The sequence below is a fragment of the Rhipicephalus microplus genome, chromosome 1, assembly GCF_043290135.1.
Source record: "Rhipicephalus microplus isolate Deutch F79 chromosome 1, USDA_Rmic, whole genome shotgun sequence".
Taxonomy (NCBI): domain Eukaryota; kingdom Metazoa; phylum Arthropoda; class Arachnida; order Ixodida; family Ixodidae; genus Rhipicephalus; species Rhipicephalus microplus.
The window spans coordinates 262,665,281-262,692,894 of record NC_134700.1 but is presented as its reverse complement, the minus strand read 5'-3'; the positions used below and the strand labels follow the sequence as shown (position 1 = coordinate 262,692,894).

Sequence of the window (27,614 nt, the reverse complement as noted above, 5' to 3'; positions counted from 1 at the left end):
CATGTAGTTCATATATGCAAATTCCAGTGTGCCTTCAAAGAAGGAACTGTGCGTAAGATAATCGCGTACAGCATGTAGGCGTACAGTACACATTTCCGCGCCTTTTATGCATGTGGCTACACTTTGTAACGTTCTAGTTCACTTCTTATATAGTGTTCGCATCGCCGAGTGTCTCGAAGAGGTGACGACGGCTTGGCGTTATTAGTCCTGTTGCGTTTATAGCAAGGGACGCACTTAAATAGGTCAAATTGGATGTGACGCCTGCTGTATACAAGGCGCCCGCCTTTGGACGGCATATTATCATAAAAACCAGCTTGTTTCGCTGACAGCTTAAGAAGTGTCGTTTTTCTGCTGGCAGCACAAATACAGCTTCATTTCAAGCACGTCGGTGTAGAATCAGTCCTGCAAGTGTCTCCTGTCAGCGCACAGGCGACCAGCCGCGAACCGTCTCTGGTGGCCTGTTGTGAATGCTACCGCTATGTGGCCCTCGGTATTCTCACTACCTGTGGTGAGCTCCACCTGAATGCCAATATGCTCTGATTAATGCCCTTGACTAAATATTCATGATTTGCGAAAGGAAATTTTCGGTGCCCTACAGACCGCAGTTTTTTTTTCTCGCTTGAATCGCGGCTTTCACGCGACGAATAACCTCCACGAGGTCCCGGAATTTCAGTATTTACTACATCTAGTACTACTGCAATGGGGGATGGTGTTGTCAAAACTTATGGTGTTGTCAAAACATAACATCGATTCCCAATGTACATGGGATCTGGCGAACCTTTTTCTCGCCTATTGCCAGAGTTGACAGTGCTTCGTTCCATTACACTCCAAAAAAGACCGAGTAAAAAGGGCGTCTTTCTGTCCCACAATAGTAATAATCTATCTTGCGTTCCTTTCCTTGCATTATCGCCACACGCCGTGCACTTTCAGGTCACGAACGGCGCGCATGTTATCATTCTTGATAAGAAAGTGGCCAGCGCCGAGCTGTCAAAAAAGAAAGCGCAAGCAAGCCAGGTGACGATTATTGTTGTGGGAGAAAGACACTTTTGTTACTCGATTTTTGTTAGGTCGTAAGCCACCATGGTTGTTAATTTGTGGGGTTTAACGTCCCAAAGCCACCATATGATTATGAGAGACGCTGTAGTGGAGGGCTCCGGAAATTTTGACCACCTGGGGTTCTTTAACGTGCACCCAAATCTGAGCACACGGGCCGACAACATTTCCGCCTCCAACGGAAATGCAGCCGCCAGAGCCGGGATTTGATCCCGCGACCTGCGGGTCAGCAGCCGAGTACCTTAGCAACTAGACCACCGTGGCGGGGCGTAAGCTACCATGGGCGCCGCAGCCAGGTGAGCGGGGAGGGGGGGGGGGGTCTGCCGCTTAAATTTGTAATACTTGTCAAATATATACACACACATACAAACGCCCGCACAAACATACATAAAATATAGTCGAACCCACCCACCCCCACCTGAAAATCATTTCTGGCTACGCTACTGTATAGCTACAAAAACAGGATTAGTCTTTTTTTTTGGTGAGGCATTCCGGGTGGATATGAAATCAAACGTCAACGTGGAGCGTAAGGTCTATATTCAAGAATCGGAGTCCAGAATTTAGTTATTGTAGCAATATGTTTCCCAAAACCTGACCTCAAATATTCCTAAGAGGTGACCCCCACCATGTATATATATATATATATATATATATATATATATATATATATATATATATATATATATATATATATATATATATATATATATATATATAATGCCAAGGAATGTATAGGGGGAGTTATTAGAACCAATGTAATGTAAATAATAAGAAAGAAAAGTTGGTGAAAAAATAACTTGCCGTGAGCAGGAATCGAACCTACGACCTCCGAACTGCGCGTATCTTGTACGGAGGTCGTAGGTTCGATTCCAATATATATTGATACAAAACAGCCGCTAAACACGGCTGCATGAAAGAGGAGGACGAAGGGGGTTTTTCCGTTGGATGCTGGTCTGGCGCCATCTTACTCATCGAGTTCTGTGCGCTGTAAATAGATCATTAAACAAGTTACTCGTAACATTATTGGTGGAGGTGGACGACCCCTGTACCTCGATGGAGACGCGCAGCGGTCGCACCATCGGCGAGCTTTCGACTGCTTCGACTGCTGGTACTTCCTCTACGCCGCCCTCGTCAGTCCAAGCCACCACCTACGTCACACTCCCGCACCTCCGGGATCCCGGCACTTTCTCCGGTGATGGTACGATCGATCTCGACACTTGGCTGAAACGGTACGAGCGCGTCAGTGCAACTCACCGCTGGGATCCCACGCTCATGCTCGCCAACGTGCTTTTCTACCTGGACGGCACTCCCCGAACATGGTTTGAAAGCCACGAAGCCGACATAACGAGCTGGGATCTCTTCAGAAAAAAGATACGTGACCTGTTTGGCGATTCATCTGATTGTCAGCTCGCTGCGAAGAAGACTCTTGCCACACGGGCCCAGTCTTCTACCGAATCGTACGTCTCCTACATTCTTGACGTTTTGGCCCTTTGTTCCAAGGCCGATCAGTCCATGTCTGAAGACGAAAAGGTTAACCACGTCTTGAAAGGCATTGCCGACGATGCTTTCAACCTGCTGGTTTTTAACAACATCTCGAGCATCGACAACATCCTTAAAGAATGCCGACGTCTCGAACAAGCTAAAGCCCGCCGTGTAGCCCAAAACATCGTGCGCCTTCCGAACACAGCGGCCACCTCTTCGTGTGACGACGTCTTCCACCAGGCCCCTCCATGTGACAACCTCACACGCATCATTCGTCGAGAGGTCGAGGCAGCACAACCGGTAGCCACGCCACTACCGACGCCTACGCCTTCCCCGACCACGATTTCTTTGATACAAGCCGTCGTTCGTCAAGAGCTATCGAATGTCGGCCTACATCCTGTACCTGCCGTATACTCTGCTGCGCCTTCTTTTCGTCCCCCTTCTGCTCCTCGCATACAACGCAATCCGTCCGAATGGCGTACCCTTGATGACAGGCCCATATGTTTCAACTGTCGACGCGTTGGTCATATCGCACGTCACTGCCGCAACCGCTAGGCTCCACCGTCCCATTATGTACCTCAGTATTACACCACTTCTGCTCGCGAATCGTCCCCATCACTTTCTCCATCAACGCCGACCACATTTTCCGCTCCTACAGCACCTCTCAGCAGACCTCGCTACGACCGGTCACTGTCCCCTGCTCGTCGTCAGTCCCGGTCGACCCCACAACGCCGTGCTGCCTCCCCGACCTATTCGCAGCATCTTTGACCGGAAAACTAGGCCGTGCAGCTTCTGGAGGTGGAGCTGCGTTGACGACCTTCGTAAGAAATCCTCGATTAACGTTAACAACGAACCGGAACCTTTTGGACGTTACTGTCGACAATGTTCGTGTCAGTGCGTTGATAGATACTGGCGCGCATGTGTCCATTATGAGTGCTAACCTTCGCCGCCGACTTAGAAAAGTTGTCCCGCCCGCCCTCAACCGAGCTGTACGAGTCGCCGATGGAGGAACTGCCGCAATTCTTGGCATGTGCTCTGCGCGAGTGTCTATTGGGGAGAGAAGCACTTTCGTTCTTTTCGCCGTTATCGAACATTGCCCTCATGAACTCATTCTCGGTATGGATTTTCTAGCCACGCACTCTGCCCTCATAGACTGTTCAGCTGGCTCTCTCCATCTCGATTTACCCCTCTTTTCCGACCCGCCTAGCCCACCGCAAACCAGCCTCTGCTGCATTGATTTCACGCGTATCCCTCCTAACTCCGTCACACATGTCGACTTATCCTCCACGCCGCCAGTACCTGATGGTGATTACATGGTGGCCCCGATTCCTGCAGTGATGCTTACGCATGGGGTTGCTGTGCCGCATATGATTCTGACGATTAAGAGAAACCGCACCTTCCTTCCACTGGTCAACTTTTCACGTTCTGCCACAGGGTATCTCCCTGGCCAAAATTACTGCTCTCCAAGATGACCATGTCGAGCCCTTCAGAGTTGACGATTGCTGCAGCTCAGTCAGTGGTTCCACTCCATCACGTTCTTGGGGTGCCGACATTGAGCGAATGGTGTCATCGGACCTCACGTCTGAGCAAGCTTCAGCGCTTTGCCACGTTCTTGAGGGCTATCGTAGCATTTTCGACTTTGCCAGCAACTCTTTAGGCCAAACGACCATTGTCACCCATCGCATAAATACTGGCCATGCAACCCCCATTCACCGACGCCCCTACCGTGTGTCGGCGTCGGAGCGTGCAATATTACAACATGAAGTCGGCAAAATGCTTGCGAAAAACATTATCGAGCCTCCATGCAGCCCCTGGGCTTCTCCAGTCGTCCTTGTTAAAAAGAAAGATGGAACATGGCGCTTTTGTGTCGATTACCGTCACCTTAACAAAATTACCAAAAAAGACGTTTATCCTTTACCTCGCATCGACGACGCCCTCGACTGTCTGTACGGTGCCACCTATTTTTCAACTATTGACCTTCGGTCAGGGTACTGGCAGATAGCCGTCGACGAGATGGACCGCGAGAAGACCGCATTCATCACTCCTGATGGTCTTTATCAGTTTAAGGTGATGCCCTTTGGACTCTGCAATGCACCAGCCACATTTGAAAGAATGATGGACTCATTGCTCCAAGGGTTGAAATGGTCCACCTGCTTGTGTTACCTTGACGATGTTATTGTCTTTTCGCCCACATTCTACTCGCATCTTGATCGTTTGTCAGCTATTTTGGACGTTTTTCGTCGAGCTGGACTCCAGCTTAACGCCTCCAAGTGCCACTTCGCTCGTCGCCAAATTTCCGTGCTTGGTCACCTTGTCGATGCCCAAGGCGTGCGTCCAGACCCAGAGAAAATTCGTGCAGTCACGAACTTTCCCGTTCCGAGGACCACAAAGGATGTCCGCAGTTTTGTGGGGTTGTGCTCGTATTTCAGACGCTTTGTTAAGGACTTTGCGACCATTGCACGCCCACTCACAGACCTCTTGAAGAAAGACGCCTCATTTATCTGGGGCCATGATCAAGCGTCATCGTTTTCGCAACTTACGACACTGCTTACAACGCCACCAATCTTGGCTCACTTTGATCCATTAGCCCCAACCGAGGTTCACACGGACGCCAGTGGACACGGCATAGGAGCTGTGCTATTGCAGCAATAACACGGACACGGCCGTGTTATAGCCTACGCAAGTCGACTACTATCTCCAGCCGAGCGCAACTATTCCATCACGGAGCGCGAGTGCCTCGCCCTTGTATGGGCAGTCGCCAAGTTTCGCCCATACCTGTACGGGCGCTCATTCCGTGTTGTCACGGATCATCACGCGCTCTGCTGGCTAGCCTCCCTGAAGGACCCCACGGGACGTCTCGCTCGTTGGGCTCTACGCCTTCAAGAGTACACGTTCTCTGTAATGTACAAAACAGGGCGATTACATCAGGATGCGGATTGTTTATCCCGCTACCCTGTTGACGAAGCAACCGATACCGACGCTATCACGGACGTTTTTTCCGTGTTGCAGCTGTTAAACATTGGCGAAGAGCAACGTCGGGATGCTTCTTTACGAGCCATCATTGACAAACTGGAGTCAACGCCACGCGACCCGTCCCTACGAATGTTTTTGGTGAAAGACGGGATCCTATATCACCGAAACCTTGATTCCTTCGGATCAGACTTACTTCCTGTCATCCCAGCGCACCTGGGTTCCTCTGTCCTGCATCAACTCCATGACGCTCCCATAACGGGCCATTTGGGCGTTTCTCGCACGTACGATTGAGTACGACGTCGGTTTTTTTGGCCTGGACTTGCCCGCTCTGTTCAACGCTATGTCGCCACTTGCGAGCCCTGTCAGCGTCGCAAAACGCCGTCTGCCCTCCCAGCCGGCTACCTTCAGCCGATAGACGTTCCCAACGAGCCTTTCTTTCGAGTTGGTCTCGACCTGTTGGGCCCTTTTCCATTCTCCACAGCCGGAAATAAATGGATTGCTGTTGCCACGGACTACGCGACGCGGTACGCAATCACACGAGCACTCCCGACCAGCTGCGCTACCGACGTTGCGGACTTTCTGTTGTACGACATATTATTAGTGCACGGTGCTCCCCGTCAACTTCTGACCGACCGTGGCCGCACGTTCTTATCAGCTGTCGTTCATGAAATCCTGAGGTCTTGTCATACCAAGCACAAATTTACTACGTCGTACCATCCCCAGTCAAATGGCCTCACGGAGCGCCTTAACAGGACCCTAACCGATATGCTTGCCAAACACGTTGCGCCAGACCACCACGATTGGGACATTCATTTGCCGTATGTGACGTTCGCCTACAACTCATCTCGTCACAACACTGCCGGATATTCGCCCTTCTATCTACTATATGGCCGGGACCCAACTCTACCTTTAGACACGTTACTACCTGCGGCCACTGAATATGCTGGTGAAGCCATTGCCCGCGCCGACCACGCGCGCCAAGTCGCCCGTAACCGTCTACAGGCTTCACAGGCGCGCCAACAACAGCTCTACAATTCTCACCATAGGGACGTGCACTTTTCTCCGGGTTTTCTCGTGCTCCTCTGGTCACCTACTCGACGTGTGGGACTGTCGGAGAAACTGTTGTCGCCCTACACTGGACCATTCCGTATCATTCGCCAAGTGACAGACGTTACGTACGAGATTGTTCCAACTGATCCAACAAAGTCATCGTCAGCTCCGAGCGACATTGTTCACGTGGCTCGGCTAAAGCCCTATTACCCCCCTTCGACATCATCTGCGTAAATTTAGCACCGGGACGGTGCTTCTAGCGCCGGGGGTTATGATACAAAACAGCCGCTAAACACGGCTGCATGAAAGAGGAGGACGAAGTGGGTTTTTCCGTTGGATGCTGGTCTGGCGCCATCTTACTCGTCGAGTTCTATGCGCTGTAAATAGATCTATAAACAAGTTACTCGTAACAATATATTGGAAATTTCGCGACTATGGTCCGCTAGCTGAAGTGAATGCGAGACACCTGCTCTACGCGCACTGCACCTCTGTGGTCCTGTTTGGGCGGCTACTTATCAGCATTCTCTCTCGGCTCTGTCCGGGTATCTCTACTGGTTCGTCTTTAAAGGACGCAGCCATACAGTCCAGGGCAATGAAGCTGAACTTTTCTAAGCGCGTTCGGTCGAGAGATAGTGAGAGAAAAATTGACCTTAAGCAGCTTATAGAAATAACCAAGAGGAGTCTGATTGGTGGCTAAAATTAAGGCAGAATAGAACATGGTATTTCACCTCATACAGTATGCTTCATTATTATTAAGAGTGCATATTAGTGCAAACGACGTGAGGGTACTACAGTTGAGAAGATACACAGTGCTCAGTGTACCCTGGAGTATGTCGTACTCTTAATCATGTTGCCCCATTACGGCTAATCCTGCAGTCTTCTAAACTTCATTATGAGTTATGGGACCGGATCAAAGGGACACAGCCCCGCTCATGCAACCCTCAATCAATCTATCAGTGGAGCCCGACTTACCGGTGCGCCTGCCGGGAACAGTCCTGCTCGGGTGCGGTGCACGGTGGCTCTGGGGTGGGCAGCGGGTCCCAGGTCGTAGGAGGGGTGGGGTGCGGGAGGGTGCTCACGAGGATTGCTGCGTGGTGGTAGGGGCGTAGGACGGGGTGAACGGGGACGCCGTGACCTTGGTGCCGAGCCTGGACAGTCGTGGCTCCAGACAAAGGCTCAGCCGGTACAGCTCTTCGTCGGGCATCAACCGCGCCGGGTCCAGCAGGTAGTTGAACACCTGCAGCCAGCAAGTTCCAGTTCAGCACGGAGTGCCCTTGCAAGCACCAGCTACAACTTCGTCTCTCTTGAGTCACTTAGTTTTCCCGTGTGAGCGTGCGTGGGTATGCACAGGACCCACGGTGCCCAAGCTTACCTTTGGAATCATCTCAATCTTGTACGGAGTTTGCTGGAAATGGCGAATCTCCCGGATCACATGAGCAATCTGCAAATGATTGCATTCACGTTGAACTCAGTTTGAAACAAAACGTATTCGCGTAGGGCTCAAACGTTGAGGATACAAATATCGAGTATGCCAGAACAAAAAAGCTGGAGTCGCGGCCTTGAAGAAAAGTCTAGAAGAAGAGTTATCGCAGTTATCGCAGTTGCAGCCTTGAAGAAGAGTCTTGAAGAAAAGTTATCGCAGTTGCAACCTCGAAGAAGAGTTATCAAAACGTCGGCTCCAGCGCGCAACCCTGTTTAAGAATTTTTCGGAGTAAGGTATAGAGATATGCGAAATGAGGCATTGCAATGAGATTATCCGTTGGTATACCAGTTCCTTGTGCATATTTCATTCGAGTTCCTGTCTAACGACAGTGATTTTGCCGACAGTTTAAGCGTTACGACTAAGGGTACGCGAGTCTTGCAAACATAGTTCGATACGCAACCGTATACGCAATAAAGTGTACAAGGGGTCGAGGCAAGAGGCCTCGGGGATAGCGTACCATTCTCATCTTGGAGAAGTTGAGCAGTCCTTCCTCGGTGAAGTTTGGCGTGCCCTCCTCGATGAAGGAGAGGTCGGTGAGGTACATGCCCAGGTACGGAATGCAGGGCGGGTCGCAGCGGTGAAGGGCGTCGCGCATGTTGCGGAACCGCCCGTCAGCCGACACCAGTGCCTGCAGCTTGTCGATCGTCTGCTTCGTCTGCACACAATACACGCGGGATGAGAGGAGCTGCGACCCGGGTGCGCGCGCGTGTGCTCACCGTCTTTGAGACCTTCTCCCAGGTTTTTTTGAGGCGGAACACCGAGCTGTTCATGAAGGCCGCGCAGATTTGGAGCACACCGTTGAAATTGTGCAGGCAGCGGCAGATGTCGGCGACGGCGGACCACTTGTCGATGATGGTCACTCGCTTGGACATCTCCGGACAGCGCATAATTTCCGACACCACCAAACGACTCACCTGCGTCGACAGTGGGCACAAACACGGTTATCAGCTCGGCGCATCTCTGTGCACGATATTCGGAAACGAAAAGAGGCTAACCGTTTTAAATTAAAATTTAGGATGCTACTTGCCCAAACTATGATATGATTATCAGGCACGCCGTAATAGGATTTATTTTGACCATCTGGCGTTCATTAATAACGTGCGCCTTAAGTACGCATGTTCTTGCACTTCGGCCCCGTCGAAACAAGCCTGCCATAACCAGCAAACGAACCCGTGTCATCGAGGTGAGTGGCGCACTAGATGCTTAGCCATCACGATGGATAACTCATATGTGAGAATAGTTAGTTCATATTCGTGTAAGAGTTAGACGTAAGCGCATTCCCGGGGCCCAGTAATATAGTGTCACGTACCCCTGACTATTTAGCATTGTCATAGCAATTAAGAACGGTGATTCAAGGACACTTACAAACTTGTTGGCGTTGGAAAGCACGAAAAGTGAGCCTGAATAGTTTATGGGCCACGAGACAGACAGTAAGAAAAGCTGAATATTCTTGCTGCTTCGACAAGGCAGCTTTAAATTTAACACTTCTAGCCTGTTTTAAAACACGCTACCAGCATGCATAATGTGTGGTTCGGCCGAATACGGTCACAAACAGCTGAACAATTCTGAGTGTTCTCAGACCTAGTGGTCTCTGAAACATTCTGGCTGTATAAGTGGTCCTCGCATTTTGCTTTGTGGCATTTCAGTATATTTTCATGATTTTTTTATCTAACTTGTGATAAAGGAAGGCGGATCTTGCAGAAACAAAGTGTGAGGTTTTAGGTGCCAGATTCACTATCTTATGATTGGATACACCGGATAACCACTTGGTAAGTTCTCCAATGTATCTGAATTCATGGACGTACCCGTGCGCATGCTCGTTCGGGAGAAGATGCAAGATTTGATTGCTTGTCAAATCAGGATATCTTGACTATGCCAGAAGCTGTCACTCGAAAAACCGTGACAAGAAGACACATATGAACTAACTCTCTATACACATACAGAAAACTCACATCATTGAACCGTCTTGTCATAAGAAGAATATGCGGAGCCTTGGTTGCCTTCTCGGGCTTCATCCAGGCTTGACCTAGGAACTCCCTGTGTTCAAGAGACATCATTTTGGAATCGGGCTCGACAATATAGCGCAACAAAACTCAAAACACCGTCACGAAGTGTTGCGTGTGGTACTCACTCGCTGCGTATCGCGATGAATATCTTGTGGTCGAGGTAGGTCATACCTTCGGCAATCTCAAGTGCCGACAAGGACTCCACTGTCTCTTTACTTGGTGTCTGCAGTGAATGTAGTAAGGACGTGAACAATCTCCTATAATTTAATGCCACGTCCATTTGAATGAAATGCCAATCATTACCGCTATCTTGAATAATGTCTTTCCTTTGAGGACACAAAAGTTAAACAATGGATAGGTTTGGACTCGTACTCTAATTTCTCAATCATAGATTTACTATTAAAAGAAAAAAATATGGTCAAGGTTCTATTTTTAAGTATTGCGTCTAAATCTCTGCGTGCAACTTCGCCGATTTCAAAGTGTCGTATTTTTGTGACATTGGCTAAGCGAAATCTCTCGGAGATTGATACGTTTAATTTATGGCTCCATGTGAGGTCAATGTACTTAATTTTTTTTGCTGATTAAAAACTATCGAGGTTCTAGTGGACGGTGTCCGAATATATGACGTCACGACATTTGATGTGGAACTTTTAAGAAGGCATCACCACCAGCATTTTTTGTTGCGCGTTATCTGATAAAAGTCTGTTTCGCCGCAAGGACGAAGCAACGAATGCGATAGCGACAACTTGAAATGTAACGCTGAGAACGGCAAGCAGATCGAAACGTGCAGCGCGCTGCTCACGCACTAATGACGCACGAAAACAACATACACAGGATGAGAGTAAACTAACGACGATTACCGCTCGGCACTTAACATGCTTTGATCTTAGCCAAAAGGCCGAGAAGCGATCATGCTGTTTAAACGAAAACGACGCAAGAAACGTAATCACAAGTACAAATGAGTGCAAACTAACAAGTGTCCCAGTTATTATGTTTCGCTGTGTATGAAGAGCGCGCTCTTTTCGCAAACGGGGCCTGTGCAGCGAGCGAATTGACTTTTGTGGGCCCAGCAACCAGCGGAATCGTTCCGGTGAAAGACGAAGACACACGATTTTACCCGTCGAAGGATAAGCGCGTGTGCGCAAACATCTACTCCCCCTCCCCCCACCGGGCAAAGTACGCGTGGGAGATGAACGCGCGTCGGCGCATCGTGACGAGTTGGGTGCCGAGCGCAGGCGGTTTTTTTTTTCTTTTTCTTGAGTTTCCATATGTATAGGTATGTATACATATACGGTGAATGACGGTGGCGGCTACGGCAAAAAACAAAAAAATAAACAGCCTAGAATGTCTATATTTGCTATCGGAACTAAAAATGTTCTTAGTGTCCGTCTTTGGTCATCTTTTGGACACAATGCTAACATCGTTTTGCCAACATGACCTGCCTACTGATTGTTTCGAACATTCGAAACGGGAACATCAGGGCCGCGGGGATAGTCCCGTAAATGTCACAACTGCGTGCATTATGGTGCCTCACGCATTGCCATATTATTAGCCTGGATTGAGACATACCATATGAGGAGCCAAGAGGATGTCGAGGTCTACTTTCGTCTTGTCCTGATCCTGCTTGGAGATCATGTGCAAGAGCTGGGCGGCCGCCTTGTGTTCAGCTGGGAGGAGGTTTGAGTTGTGAACGAGCTCCTCCAGGAACTCGGTTGTCAACTGCAGCAGCTTTGGGTCGTTCTCGAAATCCTGCAGCGTCACGGAAGCCCAGAAGCGCAGCACACACATCTGTATTGTTTGGTCTTACTGTATCATGTTGTAGCAAGGGATAAAAATTCTTGAACATTGCGCGTAGCGAGAGGAGATTTTTCGTTTGTTTTTTCTTCAAAAACAATGGCACGTGCCTACTGTGAGGGATATATAGGCGATGTTTCGACTAGTGGTTCTCTCTTCTTCGCGGTCTTTTTCATCAAGGGGTTGCAGCCCGAACACCTGCCTTTATTGCATCTAAAAATTTACCATTATATTTAGTCCTTTCTTCGTCATCCACATTTTAAATGCCAAAAATTTCGGCTTACGAGTGTACCAACCTTTGCGATCATGATCGTACGAGTAGGTCAGTGTAGTGTCGCAACTGTTCGATTGCGTACGCGACTAAAGAATGCGCATGAAATGGACATTGCGTATATATGCTAGATAACACTTTCCCCATCTTCACGCACCTGGGAGTGTTTGGAGACCCAGTGGCGTAGCACGTTGAGCACTCGCATGGTGGCCGCTGTGCTGATCATTGACTCGCGCTTGGCGCGCAGAGCTGCCGGCCCGGGGCCCACGGCGGCCCCGCCAGCTGCTCCTGCAAGACCAAGCCATCGCAGGTATAAGTACCAGTTGGTGAAGAGCATTGTGAGCGGCTTTGCGATGCAAGCGGGTGCTCGGGAGAAATGTAGATTTCTGCCTGCGTAAGGCAGTGACTTCGCTTTGGCACACTCTTACTACACTTCAGTCAGCAGTGCAGCCGGCTCAGCGCGCCGCCAGGTACCTCGCCATGGCAGTGCCGCTGGCCGTGAAAACTATCGCGAAACGAAGCTGTGATGACGATGATGATGATGATGACTTTCGGTGAAAGAAACAACAATAATAATAATAATAATAATAATAATTTTGTGCATCATCATCATAGCTTCGTTTATTGTTCACTCCTATGCCTCTGATCAAGTGGTCTGCGTGACTCCTCCTCCTCCTCCTCCTCATATTTCTGCAATGCTACCATTACAACAAGAATTTACTGCTTACAACCAATACTAACATAGAATTGGCATTTGGGCCAGTTGAAATTGGTTATACATCTTGGAAATACGCAGTGGAAAAGCGAGGACACCGGAAGAACGAAGACCCGAGCCGTTGTAAGGTGTGGTGTACTTCTCATGTACTCGTTTTTGCGCTGTCCGTTTCAAAGATTCACTTAAACAACAAGAACAACAAAACAAAAACAACAACAAAAACAACTATACTACTACTACTACTACTACTACTACTACTACTACTACTACTACTACTACTACTACTACTACTACTACGATGACAACGGCAAGAGCTAAACTAGGACAGCTTCGCTGTAGAACGACAAATGGTGCCGCTAATGCTTTCTTTGTCTTCAGTGTCCGTTGACAAGAGAAACGATAAATTACGATTTAGAAAAACAGATTCCTCTATCCACGCTCATCATTCATTTCACGTTGAAGTCACATGTATATTCCCAATTTCGTGCACAGGATCGTGGACAGCTGCAGAGAGGATGGCCATGGGGACTCACCGGGTATCTTGAGGTCCGCGCCGACCGCGCTGGGCAGGCGGCTCCCGGCCCTGCTGGCCGGTTGCGAGCCCGGCGGCACGGCGCCTCCGCCCGCTGCGGCGGCAGCCGCGGCCACCAACGGCTCCGGAGGATTCGAGGAGCCCGCGGTGGCCACGGCAAACGCGGCGGCCGCGCTGGCCGTCGACGAACGTCGCGTAGAGGCCCGGGACGAGGTGACCACCACGCCCGCCTTGCTGCTGTGTTGCGGCGAGTCGGGGTACTGGAAGCTGGATCGGGGTGTCGACAGGATCGTCGACTCGGTCTGGAAGCTCGAGCGAGGCGTCACCGAGACGCTCGAGCTCTCCGTATCGCTGCTGCCCCGCTTGCCCTGGGCTGCACGGGCGCAACGCAATCGGCTTGCTTGGTGCACAGAACCGCGTAGCACCAAAGTCTCGACTATGCCAGCGGAACGAGTAGGATGTGGCCTACCTGAATATTGCTCCACGTAAACACCACCTTTAACTATAAGATCATCGTCAAGTTATGTTACGGAGAAAATTGCACGCAATGCCATACGTCTTTTTCGATTGCGAACACTGCGTTCACTGTCAGTTGCACTCGTGCCAGCAGGCAGTTCGTACATGGAGATCGTTACAAAGATAACGTGCACGACTTGGCCTAAAGGTGAACATCAGGGTACCAACGCAGCGGATACTTTCTGGAAGAGGCGCTAGCAAAGAGAGAGAGAAAAGTAACGAAATGCGTTGAGGCTGAGCCCCGGTTTTCTGCCTGTATTGGGGGACAGATAAATGAGAAGAACTGGTTGAAGAAGGGTAAGGGAGACAGCAGTAGTGGCACACTGCGCGGGCAATTCCTATGAACTCACCGCCGCGCACACGCAGATAGTTCATGACGTTTGGCGCGGACTGGCTCGAGGTCATTGGCGGCGGCAGCCCCCGGGCCGCAGGTCGGACGTCGGTCGGGGGCGGCGCGGCACGGGCCGGTGAACCCGTGCACACTGCCGACGTCGCCGCCGAAGGTGGCGGAGTCGGCGGCACCACGGGTTGCACAACCGGTGGGGCTGTCGTCGCAGCTGCGGGGGGCGTCGGGGGCGGGGTCTCGTCGTGGGCACTCTGCACGCTGTCTTGCGTCGGAAGCCGAACGGGCGCACTCTTCCTGCACGTCGCCGAGCATAGACAGGTCAAAGGGCATATAAAGACACATTTAGGCAAGAGTTGCAGGTGATGTCTACACATATAGACATGACCTATAGTTTATACGGAATGAGAATCATGCTCATAACTGGGCCTGACATGTTAGGCTAGGTCGAGGCGTTTTCTTTTACTGACATACTGCATGCCTGCGTAGAAGGCATGAACTATTTGAGCCCACTAACTGGAGGGGGGGAAATTAGGGCGCAGTCATCCAAAGGTTTTTTTATTGTCTTCTCTCAACATCAAGTAATCTGTGATAGAAACATACGCTTTGTTCTTAGTAAGACATAACTGCAACTGTTACGGCGAATATAACCTTCACGTGTGCCTTGAAAAATATTTTCCCGGCCGTTTTAAAGGGCTGAAATCCACTTTACTGTCTCGTTTTGCTGTACGTATCTCTCTTTTTTTAAATGTTGGTACAAGTGTATTTATTCAGCAGTCTTTCCATCTGGTTGTTCGTGTTCCACGTAGAGGTGTGACTTCTCAAGGTGTTATTAGTATGGTTTTATTTTTTTCTTCTTTTTTTGAAACTTGGAAGTTTTATTGCTTTTATCAGTCCATCATTCAGATGCTGAGAGCCGGGGTCCGAAAGCCTCTGAACGGGCTTGACTTGGATGACGATCCAGTGAAACACGACATGGATAGGAAAACCCTTAGGTCATTAAAACAATGTATGGAGCTAAAAACAACGAATTTTGTTCCAAATTAATAGAATATAAACAGTAAAATAGCTGAAAGAGAGAGAGAAAGAGAGAGAGATAAAATAAGGAGAAAGGCGGGGAAGTTAACCAGAGATGAGCCCGGTCGGCTACCCTGCACTGGCGAAGGGGAGAGGGGAAGGAAAGTTATAGAGGAGAAAGAAGTCACTGACTGGGCCTACGCGTAACAGTTTCACATCACAAACGATGACACAAAGCGGTGTCTGAGAAAACGCAACAGCGCTTTCGTTGCCTTTCGGAATCGGGATGGGCAGTGCCATGGTACCAATACTTTCTCGACAGTGAAATCACTTCTGTCCAGTTGATTTAAAAGACTGCGCAGGTGAAGCCTCTAGTTTGTGTATGCCGGGCAGTAACATAAGAGGTGTTCAATAGTCTCATCGATGTCGCAGTCGTTGCACTCCGCTTTGTCGGCCATCTCAATCGTAAATAAGTAGGCATTGGAGAAGGCTACGCCAAGACGCAGACGGCACAACACTGTACCTTCTTCTCTGAAAAGACCAGAGGATAGCCGCAGTCGTACAGATGAGTCGAAAGAATGCAGTCGATGATGAGCGAACTGTGATGACTGCCACTTCTGGGGTGTCATGTTCTGCCCCAGCTTACTTAGGTATAAAGCTGCGTAAATCCTAGATAAAGGTACGGAAACAGGGTTTGTACGCGTGCATTTCTGTCTGCTTCATCGGCGAGGTGTTCGCTGGAGATATCGCAATGACTTGCTATCCACTGGGACACAACGTTGTGTCCTTGTTCGGTCGCATAGTGCAGCACAGTGCAGCTCAATAAATTTTTAAAAAGTATGCAGTTTTTATCTTACCCTTCTTTTTATGTATGTTACGCACTTTAGGTAATAATAATATGAATTTAATGCAGTAAACTTATTGCTGGATACACTTTCATGGATTAGTGAGAGGCCAATGGTTTAACGCCTTTTCGCAGCGTTCTATCTCGTGTGCGCCGAAGGATGATGCGTTGCGGGTGGCATTGTCGCGTATACTGACCGGCTGGGGCTGGGCTTAGGGGACTCGTTGCTTCCCACGCTGCCAACGAGCGTGGCTGTGGACGCCGTCGAGCTGAGGTTTCCAGGTGTCGATGGGCAACTAGCGTCGGCACTCAGCGTGTCCGACGAGAGAGAAGCCTTCGGCGCCTCGAGCCGCGGCTGCTCCTGCTGGCTCGCCGATGGGCCGCCGTTGGTGCCCGTCAGGCTCCTGCAAGAGACAGTTACGGCCGGTATACATACAGCCGTGCTCTGGCAGAGCTAGAAGGTTGAGCTAATTAAAAAGAAAACATTTCAGACTTTTCCACATTAGTGCGAGGCTGAAAACGGGTCAGCACTTAACAAGGCAAAAATGTCCTTGTCTTGTTCAATGCCTGTCTGTTTTCAGCGCTGCAATAATTTGAAAAAGATACCAGAATACCAGACTCACCAATTGAATAAAGTTTACCTTCCGACTTCATTTTAATGATGCGCGAGCTTACTTAGTATTTGGGAGGTGACGACAATCTGCCTTTACTTGGGTCAAAGAGCGCCAAATACATTTTACATACACATGTCACTCGGTTCAAGCATCTCGTAGCAACTCAATGTAGCGGTATGTAAGAGTCACGCGAAAACTGCTCATTGGAAATTGTGTTGTACTTGGATATGATCTCTCCAAAGCGAGAAGAGAGCAGAGCTTCGCGTGCTAGGCTTCAATAATGCGAGCTACTTATACCCTTCATACACTTCTTAACTCCTAAGGTTAAGCTCATATACTTTGAGTCCCTGTTTCAACGGATTACTTTATTCAGTCAGTGATGAGACAAAACGGGAATGGTATGCTTCACCACAACTCACATGGGCATTCCTACTGCGGTGGCCGCGGCGACCACGCTGGTCTCGTGCAGCTGCATGAGGTGGCCGAAGAAGCCGGAGTCTTCGGGCGGTGCCAGCGTGGCCCCTTGTAGCGGTGCGGCGTTAGGCGCTGGCAGTATGTGCACTAGGCCACCCGTGGCCGGCTCGGGGGTGGGCGGGGGAGGCGGCAGGATGGGCTCCGGGCTGGGCGACACGACTTCGCGGATCCGCTTCAGCGTTTGCTCTTTCAGCTGCTCCTCTTCGACTGCGGCGTGACGACGATGCACACACTGCACTGTCTCATTCCCGCGCATTTACTCGCACAGAAGAGCCGAGCCGAATTACAAGTTATCTGTGCGTGAGGCTTTCCGGCGTGACCGTGAATGAGCATATTGTCGCCTCATAGCTGAACAGTTTGTCAAATGAAAGGCAATGATCGAACACAAATAATTAGGAGAGACTTGCAAAACATGAAAATACACAAAATTTGACGGAGTGGAGCAGGCTGCATTTTTTAAAGTTCAACATTCTCAAGGAGACTCTAATGCTGCCTATTTATTTGTCCGACGTTAAATAAAAAAAATCATTGGTTTGGTAAGAAGAAAACATTACAAAAGCACCAAGAGTTTCTACGAGTAGTTCACTTCTGGTGGCATGAGCTACAAGTCTGCCATCTGAATTCACAAGCCGAAGCACCCTAATCTACTGTGCCCTAATCTAACGGGTTCACTACAAGACAAGAACGTACGGAAAAATAATCAGAATTCGCAGAACGCTGTAACGTAGGGCCACAATGAACGCACAAAAACAAGGAGACGCTTTAAAGGGCCACGAGAGACGATGGTGTTTGCGTTCTCGGTTCTCATGCGACCGTGTTTACACACTTTACTCCCCCCCCCCCCCCGACGAATCCATGTGTTTAAAGTCTCGTGGTCGTGGAGGAGTATAGAAGTATGAGAAGTGGGTAGAGTGGCTTAATAAAATACGTTTACTCGTTGGTTCACACTGTGCAAAAGGTACTAACATAAGGCGTAACGAAGAGATGCATGCTCTTTCCTGCACCTGTTATGTGTTCGCCTTGTGTTGCGTTATTACCTTTTGCACAGCATAAAGTGACTCTGAAAGGAGAAAGATTGCTGTAAGTGATCACTCTAAAATCACTCATTGTTCCCAAATCATAATTTGCATCTGTCGATTGTTCACTCTAAATTAACTCATTAGTCATACAAACTGCACGTGTCAATCCTTCGAAACTTACTCGTTTGTCGGCCCCCGTACGCGGGATAGGTGTGAGCCGAGGAAGGAGCACGTAATTATCATCATAATCGTTGTCGTCATTGTCGTCATCGCACCTTCGTGCACACCTCAAACGCGGTCATGAATCAGGTGACAAAATCAGACGAGCCGTGCGCCACGAGCGGTGGATAAAATACGCACACTTTCGGTAGCTGAGTCTCCAGTGCTGCTGGCTTCGCGAGACCTGCTGCACGACTTGCTGCATGTGGTCGGGGGCGCTGTGGCCCTGCTGAGCGTCGCCTGCCTCCGAGAGCATGCTGGTCGTGCTGATGCGCCGCGAGTAATCGTACTCCACCACCAGCATTCCCATGTCCCGGTCTTGCCCGGCGCCGGGGGCTCCGCCGGTGGCGCCTGCCTGACCAACGGCCGCCCCTCCTGAAGGCGCGCCGCCGCCATCGACACCGACTGCGTCCAAGGACCTGCGACCGCGACCAGAGTATAAATCTCGAATAGCGCACTCCTCGAGCCACTCTGGCGACCTACAGCGACACTATCCTCGCACTTCGAAAGTGGCGCGCGCTTTTACTACAATCCGTGGCCTCCCATAACGGCTTATCGGCTATGAAGTCCCGCTGCCAGTGCCGTAAGCGGAAGTTTGTTTCGGGGGGAAAGAGGGTGAGAGGCACGCCCTTGAGCCGGCATAGCGTACGGGCAGGTAAGTGTGGTCGAGTGTCATTCTGTGCTCCGTATCCCATGGGAGGGGAAAAATATTCGGGGTGAGGAGGTGAGGCATGGGTCCTCCTTGGCTACGTCGCTGTTTGCTGCTGAGTAAAAAAGGTAGGGTTTCAATGTTTCGTCACAGTGACCACATACCAATAAGCTAACATGCAAGAAATGTCCGTGTACTTGGATTTAGGCACGCGTCTAAGAACAACGAGTGGTCATGACTGATCCGCTGTATCCCACCTACTTCGTCATTGCATGGTGAATCGGCAGGTAAATCTTCATTGTTTTATTTAAATATTAAAGAAAATAGTAATTGCGCGCTCGTATCTAATTATTTTGTAATACTGAAATGATGGGCAGAAGTTTGACGTAGAAAACAAGGTGAAGAATAAGCGCACGAACAAAGCTTCCTGGAGTGCACATTGGGGGGAGGGAGGTCGCACTCACCCAGTTGAGTCCTGAAGTGCGGCACCCATCGCGTTGATCTGCAGGTCCGGGTTGTAGTGGACCTTCTTGAGCGCCTCGAGCACCTTGACACCGTCGGTGAACACTCGGTACGTGAGCAAGAACGTATTCAGGAAGTCGATGCTCAGGAAGCGCAGGTCCGTCAGCCGCTCGAAAAGACGCTCGGGGCTCGCATAACGGATCTGCACACGCGGGTCATTGAACGGGCAGTATACATGCGCGATTAATGCACCGGACAATGTGGTACGCGGTGTGGGTAGAGGGGGCAATCACTTATTTACCTGGGGCAGCTTGCAGGAGTTGAGTGTGCGACTGAATCGGATGTCCACGTCGTCCTTGAACAGCCTGGGGTCGTTCCTGTTGCACGAAGAAATGGAGTACGTTAATCACTCCGGCTTTGCATTATTCATCGTAGCTACATATGGTGCGATGAGGAGTAGGAATAGCTAAAGAAGTGTAAAGCGATACACAACTGAAAGATAATACGTCTATACGTCTACCCCCCCCCCCCCCGAAAAAAAGTGATTTCCACTTCAATAATTACCTACATCTTCGGCTCCAGAGCATCTCTGTGTTATACACGTATTTAGGGGTTTAATTTAGGAAACTATGGCTAGATAACTGAGTTTCTGTTTTAAATATTTTTCTGCTGGATAACTGTCTCGAAACGAAGTGAAAAAACAGCGCGTAACACAGGACACAGGACAGAGAAGAGACGGACGAGGCGCTGTCCGTCTCTTCTCTGTCCTGTGTCCTGTGTTACGCGCTGTTTTTTCACTTCGTTGACCATGTACCAACCGGCCCAAATAAGCACTTTAGTACAGTTCATTTCTAATACATCGGGCTCTGTTATATCCTACCCCTTTCTCCGCTCTTCCGTTGTGTGTATAAACCTGCTGGCTACTGCGATCTGCAGGACTCGTCTTTATACGTTCGCCTTGAAGAATTCGTCTCTGCCTCCAGATGTTCTTCAACTTTTTGGTGGTTTAGCGCCATCAAAGGGTCATGCTGACAGAATATGCCGAATCTTCCGGTCGGAGGCCTGGCGACAAGTGCGGTTCTACTCGGACTGCCTATATGCTGCAAGCATGGGAAATGCATCGCAAAACAGTGCTCTGAGGGCCTACCGCAGAGACCTGGGTATTGCATCCCGGACAGCGGATTTTCTTTGGAAGATGATATTTGCCAGCCTGCCAAGAAGAAAGAAGCAAACATGCCAATCTGGACAAGAAGTTGTGACTCTAGGGAACGCAAGCATCCCTCCTGGAGTAAAAAGCGCATTGGAAAAGGGCCCAAAATTTTGCGAGCCACCAAAATTGGACCAAGTAGAGCTTTTGAGCTTAGTAAGGAGCACGGCGGCACGAGCCTCTGTTGATAATAGAGACAGGTGCATTCAAGAAGGCGTGGATTGTTTGTTGCCAACAAAGCAAACCGGAACATCACGTCAGCCTTCCGTGATTAAGTCGCTACGCGCTGCAAATCTCAAGCTCCTTCAGGCGGACAAAGAAGGCGGTTTTGTCCTTGCCCCGACAACCGTCTACAAAGAAAAGGCGGACGCTGCTGTCACCGAAAACTTCCAAGTCGCGAATGTAAAACCTTCCAAGGTCAAGGCAACAGCTAGCAAACTTTGTGAAGAGGCTGGCCTTCAAAAACTGGCGTCATCAGTGAGAGCAGCGAGGGGTGTGAACCTTTCAGTGTTCTTTTCAGCAAAGACGCACAAGCCGGAAGTTCCCTTCCGCGTCATTGTCTCGGAACAGGGCACATGGCAGCGCCTGGTGGGAAGGTACCTGCAGCGTTCCCTATCTGTCCTTCCTGTGGAAGACCCTTGCCTCATCAGAAAGCCTCAAATAGTATCCGAATTTCTTCAACAAGAGTGCCCTTCAGAAGTGAGCTTCTTTTCTGTGGACGTAAAAGACTTATACTATTCCCTGCCGATGGACCAGGTGTGCGCAGAGGTGAGCGACTGCATAGACCGCTATGGGAACGTCAAATTTCAGGACTCGTGCGGAATTAGCGTCAGAAACTTTTTAGAAATGTTGACCTTTTATTTACGTTCTACATTTATAAAGCATGATGACAAACTTTATATTCAAAAAGAAGGTGTTTGCATAGGTTCCTGTCTCGCCCCGATCCTAAGTGACATTCTTTTAGCCAAATATGACAGATCTCTCATTAATTGCCTACAACTGACGAGCGCCGTGAAAGTGTTTAGATTTGTTGATGACTTCTTGATTTTGTACCGGTCCAACCACTCTGAAGCTCAGCAACGTGCTGATCAAATTATTGATGTGTTTCGCACTTGCTTGGGCTCACTGCAACTAACCACTGAATTCCCCATTGCTAACAAACTCCGGTTCCTTGACATTGAAGTTTTTTTGTCCGACCACGTGTGCTGGCAGTATGCCCCCCGCTCCAAAAAAAGTTTGCTACCCTACAGTTCTGCGCATTCAAAACTTGTAAAGCGAGCGATTGCAAAATCCTGTCTAAAGGCGGCCCTGATGCGGTCTTGCCATCACACATTGTGTACTAGTTTTGAGTCACAGGTGCGCAGATTGCGCAAGGCAGGGTACCCGGATAACATACTGTGTTCCATAGCTGAAAGTATCTTAAAAGACATCAAACAGCTAACCGAACCGACTAGTGGTCAAGAAAAAAGTTCTTTTTCAAGAACAGCAGTCATTCCTTACTTGCATAAGGTGTCACATTGTTTAAAAAAGGTAGCACAAAAAGCTGGAATCAGAGTTGTTTTTTCAGCCAGAAATAAGTTCTCTAGTATGTGCCATCAGGTGAACAGAGAGGACAGAGGGCCTCGCGTGTGTGATAAAAAACACGCAATCAAGTTTGTTGAATGTTGTTTTTGTGCCATTTATGAAATTCCCCTCTCTTGCGGCCGCTGTTACATCGGGCATTCTGGCCGCGGTATAAATGACCGCCTCAGGGAACACCGCAATCTAATGCGGGGTTCTGTTGGCAGCCACTTAGCTGCGCACAGCTCCATTTGTGGATGCCGTGCATTGTTTGACAAATGCAAGATACTTCGACGCTACAGAGATAAAAGGACACGTGAGATTTATGAGGCATTCTGCATAATCAAGAAAGGCGATATGTGTGTCAGTGCACCTTCGATAACGCTCCTCACCAGGGAATTGGCGTATTTGACAAGCGAATGATTGCGCAATCACAGTTTATTTGTTATACGCATACAATCATAACGAAAATTACTCTTTCACGTCACTCGACTTCTCTCCCTCTTTTTTCAAGTTTCGTGTGCTATATATACACCCCTGTACGAAATAAATTTTGGTTGTAAGTCAGCGCCTCGTCCGTCTCTTCTCTGTCCTGTGTCCTGTGTTACGCGCTGTTTTTTCACTTCGTTGACCATGTACCAACCGGCCCAAATAAGCACTTTAGTAACTGTCTCGAAGTTAATCGTTTTATGAAGTAACAATCTCCATTCTCTTTTCTGAATAAATAAATTTAATAAGCTGTAAAAAGTAAATAGGAAGCAATATACTGAATCTAATGGGCTAAACAATTAAAATTTTTAAAAATAATTTATGGCAATGAAGGTTTACCAAAATGAGTGCCAACATCGTTACCAAAGAGGTAGCGTCTCGGAAATTAAATAACTACTTAACTGCACATTTTTTTCTCTGAACATGGCGAAAGTCATGTGTTAGCTTTTTTTTTATTTTGAAGTGCAGCGTGCCAGTATCACTTGGTGCATAATTTTTCTTCCGGCCCTCCTAACTGAACTCCCTAGTCCATGTTTTTTCATTGTTTAAGTTACGAGTTTGCTATGAAAAATATTCTCAAGTATCATACACTATAACATGATGATAATTTGTGCTCAAGTGCTGTGTTTAACTTCAAAGTGGTCGCACGCTTTTATCATACTGTTAAGATAATAATTGCACTGTCATTCCCTAACCTACGCATTGTCTGTGTTTTTGATATAAATGCTCAGATGATTATATTTTTTTCACTTCATGTCTCATCAAGCCGATACAATAAAGTGCAAAGTATATTAAAAAAAACTGAGAACAGACATATGTTGGAGTTTAAAAAAGAAAACATTCTGCACTTCTTTATTTGCATCCCTCTCTCTCACTGCCCCTGCGTTGTTGAAAGCATGTAAGAAGCTGAAAAGTCATGCTTTTAAAAAGAGGAAGTCTGTTTGTAATTTTGCGTTATTGCGTTTGAGAAAATATACTGACCTGTCGCCAATAAGAGATGTGCAAAATTGCACTTTAAAAGAATTTAAAATATGCTCTTGAATATAATGGTATTATTGAGTCTTACTAGCGCATTTAAGTTTTTCTTTGTTTTCGCGTCGTAGTTTATATTAATGTGACTGTCGACAATTTTTTGTAGGCTACGTTATGTAGCGTTTTTAAAACATCATTGCGTGATGTGTGATAGATACGTGTGCTTGTTGACTATATTGTTCCGACTGGCACCCCTTGTCTTCACATGATAATTCGTATAAATTATGCCTGACTTCAGAAATGTATACGAGGAAACGCTGTTTCTGTATTTTTAAGGCGTCATAGTCTCACGATGTTCTTCAAGTTGTATACTGTATTCGTGGCGGATATTTAGTTTGGAAATTTTGGATCCTGTATGATACATGTTCGATGCCTTTAAGAGCTAAGATGTATCTGGCGCCTTATTTATGCGCCTATGTCTCTTTAACATCATGTCGAAAATCGTAAAATCAGCATTATAATTGATGTACCATCTCATTAAAAAGAACGAAGGGTGGAATGATGTCGATTAAACAAGACTTCTTTCGAGACATACGACATTTAGGCCAAAAAGAACTCTAACGGCTCTTTTGTTTGCGTCACGTACCTGATGGAATGTGGCATCGTGACCGACGAAGCGTCGCTCATCGTGCCGTGGAAGAGGTCGTTGAAATGCACATTGTCGATGCACTGCAATAAACGACGAAACAAGGGGAAGATTGCTTAACAGGAGCTATTATTGGACGTGCGACACAGTATACCTTACAATCATAATAAAAATTCACTCGGCTAAATATCTCCCGCTGAAGGTTATAAGGAAGATATTTGTTCGAGGCATAAAAACATAGTGACATGCAGAGTTCAACCATTCAATAATTGTTTAGCATTGAAATCCCTGAAACGCTGATGGGACAACGTATTGCACTAATGTTGTCATTGCTACTGTGTCGCCACGTTGATGTGATCCGATATCACCCTGGAGTGGCAGCTCAACAATGTAATCTTTTGATCACTGCAGCTGGTGGTGGTCTTTGATTACTCCCAAAACTGGCGGGACCAGTAAGAATACAGGTTGCTCTGGCCTTGATGAGGTCGCAGGGTATCTGCATGTTTCCAACAAAGTTCTCCGACTGTGATGCATTAAGCAGTTGTGGTGGCGGCAGTGGTTATAACTGTCGCTCAAGGGAAGGCTGATGGTCTGTCGGAGTAGGAAATCGCGTTAACTGACCACGTTGCGCAGCAGTAGCCTTATACGGTCGTCGTCGACGCGAGCGTCGTCAATTTCTCACAATATAAGCCGCCTCTCCGTGCCTTTAGCCGTGACGTACCATCTGTTTTAATACACTGCGTTCTTTTTTAGTCTAATGAACAGTATTTTAATGATGAGTCGTACGAGCCATGGCAGTTAAGATATTTCAGGGCCCTTTCTTATGAGCTGCATATTCTTTGCAAATGGCTGCGGATGTCGGGTCGCTCTCAGCGCCACCACTGCACACTTTTAAAGAGCCAGTACGTAATGCTCCGCAATGTACGTCATCGTCCACAGATGATTTATATGATGATAACCGACAAGTTCTCGCTGTATTAAGGCCTCATGAGCACGATGCGCGCTCCCCTCAACGGAATGACAACTCCATCAGCTCAATGCGCACTGAAAGTTCTGGATTCCTTGGAGCCAGTTTTTGGAAGCCTTTTTTTTTGAACATCTTGGTTTCACGTCTACTTTCATTCAACCGGGGCGGAACTGGTCTAAAACACTTGCTGGTTGTGGTTGCCTGATTGTGCCTGGGGAACGTTGATATGTCATTCCGCGTAGCACTTTGTTTCATTTTTTTCTTCTTTAACTCTTTTCCTCCATTTTAACCCTCACCCAGTGTAGGGCAGAAAGTCGGGTTCAACATTCTTGCCTTTTCTTTGCCTCTCTCTCCCTCCTTCAAATATTACACATAAGTCGACTGCTAAGTTGGGCGCTATTAAACGCAAACTATTGAATATTGCTGGATAGGAGTTGATTGTTTTTATCGAGTAAACACACGTATTCAATCTGTAAATGAAATTTGATTGCTTTTGTATGATGAGAGCCGTCACACCGTAAGAGGGACACTAGTTTCAAACACAATACTTCAGAAAAATGTAAAGAGAAATAGCGTAGTGAGAGTGTTTTTTGCACTGGTGCTTTCTAGTTTGCTTATTAAGGTTCAGCCCATTTTTTCGAGCTTTCAACCAAGATGTACATATGCCGATTCATCATTCGCATTCTGCCTTGATGAAAGTGGTGAAACACTAGGTGGATATTCGAAAAAACAGCGCGAACAAGACCTGAATACAGATGGGATAAATCGTAGCGCTGACAAGCTAATGCATGTTTATTGGAGGGACGTTAATATTGCTTACGCCATTGCACCCATGATACCATTTTAGCGCAGAAGGGGACAAGGCACCATCCATCTTGATTGTGAAGATAATTGTAAAACGACGTGGCTGATCCCTCCTTTTAGTAATCAGTATAACGCGAAAGCGAAACGTGTCTTCCCATAGGTAGTTGAGCATTTATTGTCCATTGCTTCAGCAACAGAAAGAAATTGCAAAGTCGCGTGAAGAACGGCAAGTAGCTCAAAACTTGCAGCGCACACCTCAAACAGAAAGCACGCACGAAATCAGCATACACAGTACGATCGCGGACTAACGAATGTCATAGCTCGACCCTCAAAGCCCGCTGTTCGAACAGAACGAAAGACGCACGAAATGAGTGCACAAGCATACACAGGACGAGCGCGAACTGTCACAATTCTTACTTTGTTGTGTGTCAGCAGCGCAATTCTTTCGTAAATACGGTCGTGGCACCGAGCAAAATCATCTTCGTCGACTCCCGAATTACGAGTCGGATAAGCGCGCGCACAGGCGAGATCAAGCTTCGTGGAGGCGGCGCTCCATAGAGCCGGTGACCTTTAGAGCGCGCCCAACGCGAGCCCGTCGCGCCACCTCGCTGCTGATAACAAAAACACGTTTATGTTTTGGAGCTCTGAGCATTGCCAGATGATGTCGTTAGCATTATCGACAACGTAATCGCCTTGGCATAGTGGTTAGCACCGCGCGCTGCGAATCGAGTGGGTACTGGTTTGACGCCGCGCGACAGAATCATTAAGTCTCGTTTTTTTTTCCTTGCAATCTGTTAGCATATATTTTACATCGTCATATCCGTGACGGAAGTACGTCAGCGGAGTCGTAGTTGACCCTGGCACAAACTGTCGTGTTAAAAAAAATACCCCCTTTAGAGCCCAAGAAACAAAACATTAAGGTGCCAGGGCCCAGGAGCAGCATGTCAGGTGAATAACCAGGCTAACAGCTTTTGCTTTCTCTTAAGTAAGGTAGCTGACTGGGCTAGTTGGTTGTGCATACTTAAGCAGTGCTTTTTTTCGTGGTGTTAACCTTCAGTTTCAATTAAAACATTTTTCTCTCTCTCCAAGCAACATTGAGTTCCGGGTTGGGGCTGCGGTTTGTTCCTTCTGTGACCGTTTCGTGCTTGCGCTTGTTTTCGAATATGTACAAGAACTATCACTGACTGGCCCAGCTTTCGATTTTCTGCTATAACATTTTGTCTGTAGCACCAAGTTATTTCTTTTATTTCGTCATTTTTTCTTGTTCTTTTTTTTTGCTTTAACGTGGTGAACCTGACCTTGCTGACTTGAAGCGTCAACCTCGCTCCAGCTGCCTGTAGAGCGTGCTCTACTTTAGACTTTGCTGCAACAGGTGAAGCCTAACTCAAGCACTTCGGGAGCTAAGGTGAAAAAAAAAAAAAAATGCGGATTCACCAAACATTGGCAGCTAGCA

The 27,614-nt window shown here is 48.1% G+C and overlaps 1 protein-coding gene across 1 annotated transcript in view; it reads right to left on the bottom strand.

The window, feature by feature from the left end:
• Positions 1-27,614, bottom strand: part of LOC119164774 (ras-specific guanine nucleotide-releasing factor 2) — a 367,674-nt gene that overhangs the window by 17,346 nt on the left and 322,714 nt on the right. Inside the window, exons 15-30 of the mRNA XM_075894126.1 lie at positions 24,391-24,473; positions 19,818-19,893; positions 19,519-19,718; positions 18,547-18,824; positions 17,113-17,374; positions 16,277-16,483; positions 14,226-14,515; positions 13,316-13,732; positions 12,270-12,361; positions 11,617-11,796; positions 10,173-10,270; positions 9,994-10,078; positions 8,758-8,955; positions 8,499-8,696; positions 7,931-7,999; positions 7,531-7,795 (exon numbers count right to left, since the gene is read on the bottom strand). Coding sequence (XP_075750241.1) covers positions 7,634-7,795; positions 7,931-7,999; positions 8,499-8,696; positions 8,758-8,955; positions 9,994-10,078; positions 10,173-10,270; positions 11,617-11,796; positions 12,270-12,361; positions 13,316-13,732; positions 14,226-14,515; positions 16,277-16,483; positions 17,113-17,374; positions 18,547-18,824; positions 19,519-19,718; positions 19,818-19,893; positions 24,391-24,473 — 2,895 coding nt within the window. The 3' untranslated portion in view covers positions 7,531-7,633. The remainder of the gene's footprint in view (positions 1-7,530; positions 7,796-7,930; positions 8,000-8,498; positions 8,697-8,757; positions 8,956-9,993; positions 10,079-10,172; positions 10,271-11,616; positions 11,797-12,269; positions 12,362-13,315; positions 13,733-14,225; positions 14,516-16,276; positions 16,484-17,112; positions 17,375-18,546; positions 18,825-19,518; positions 19,719-19,817; positions 19,894-24,390; positions 24,474-27,614) is intronic.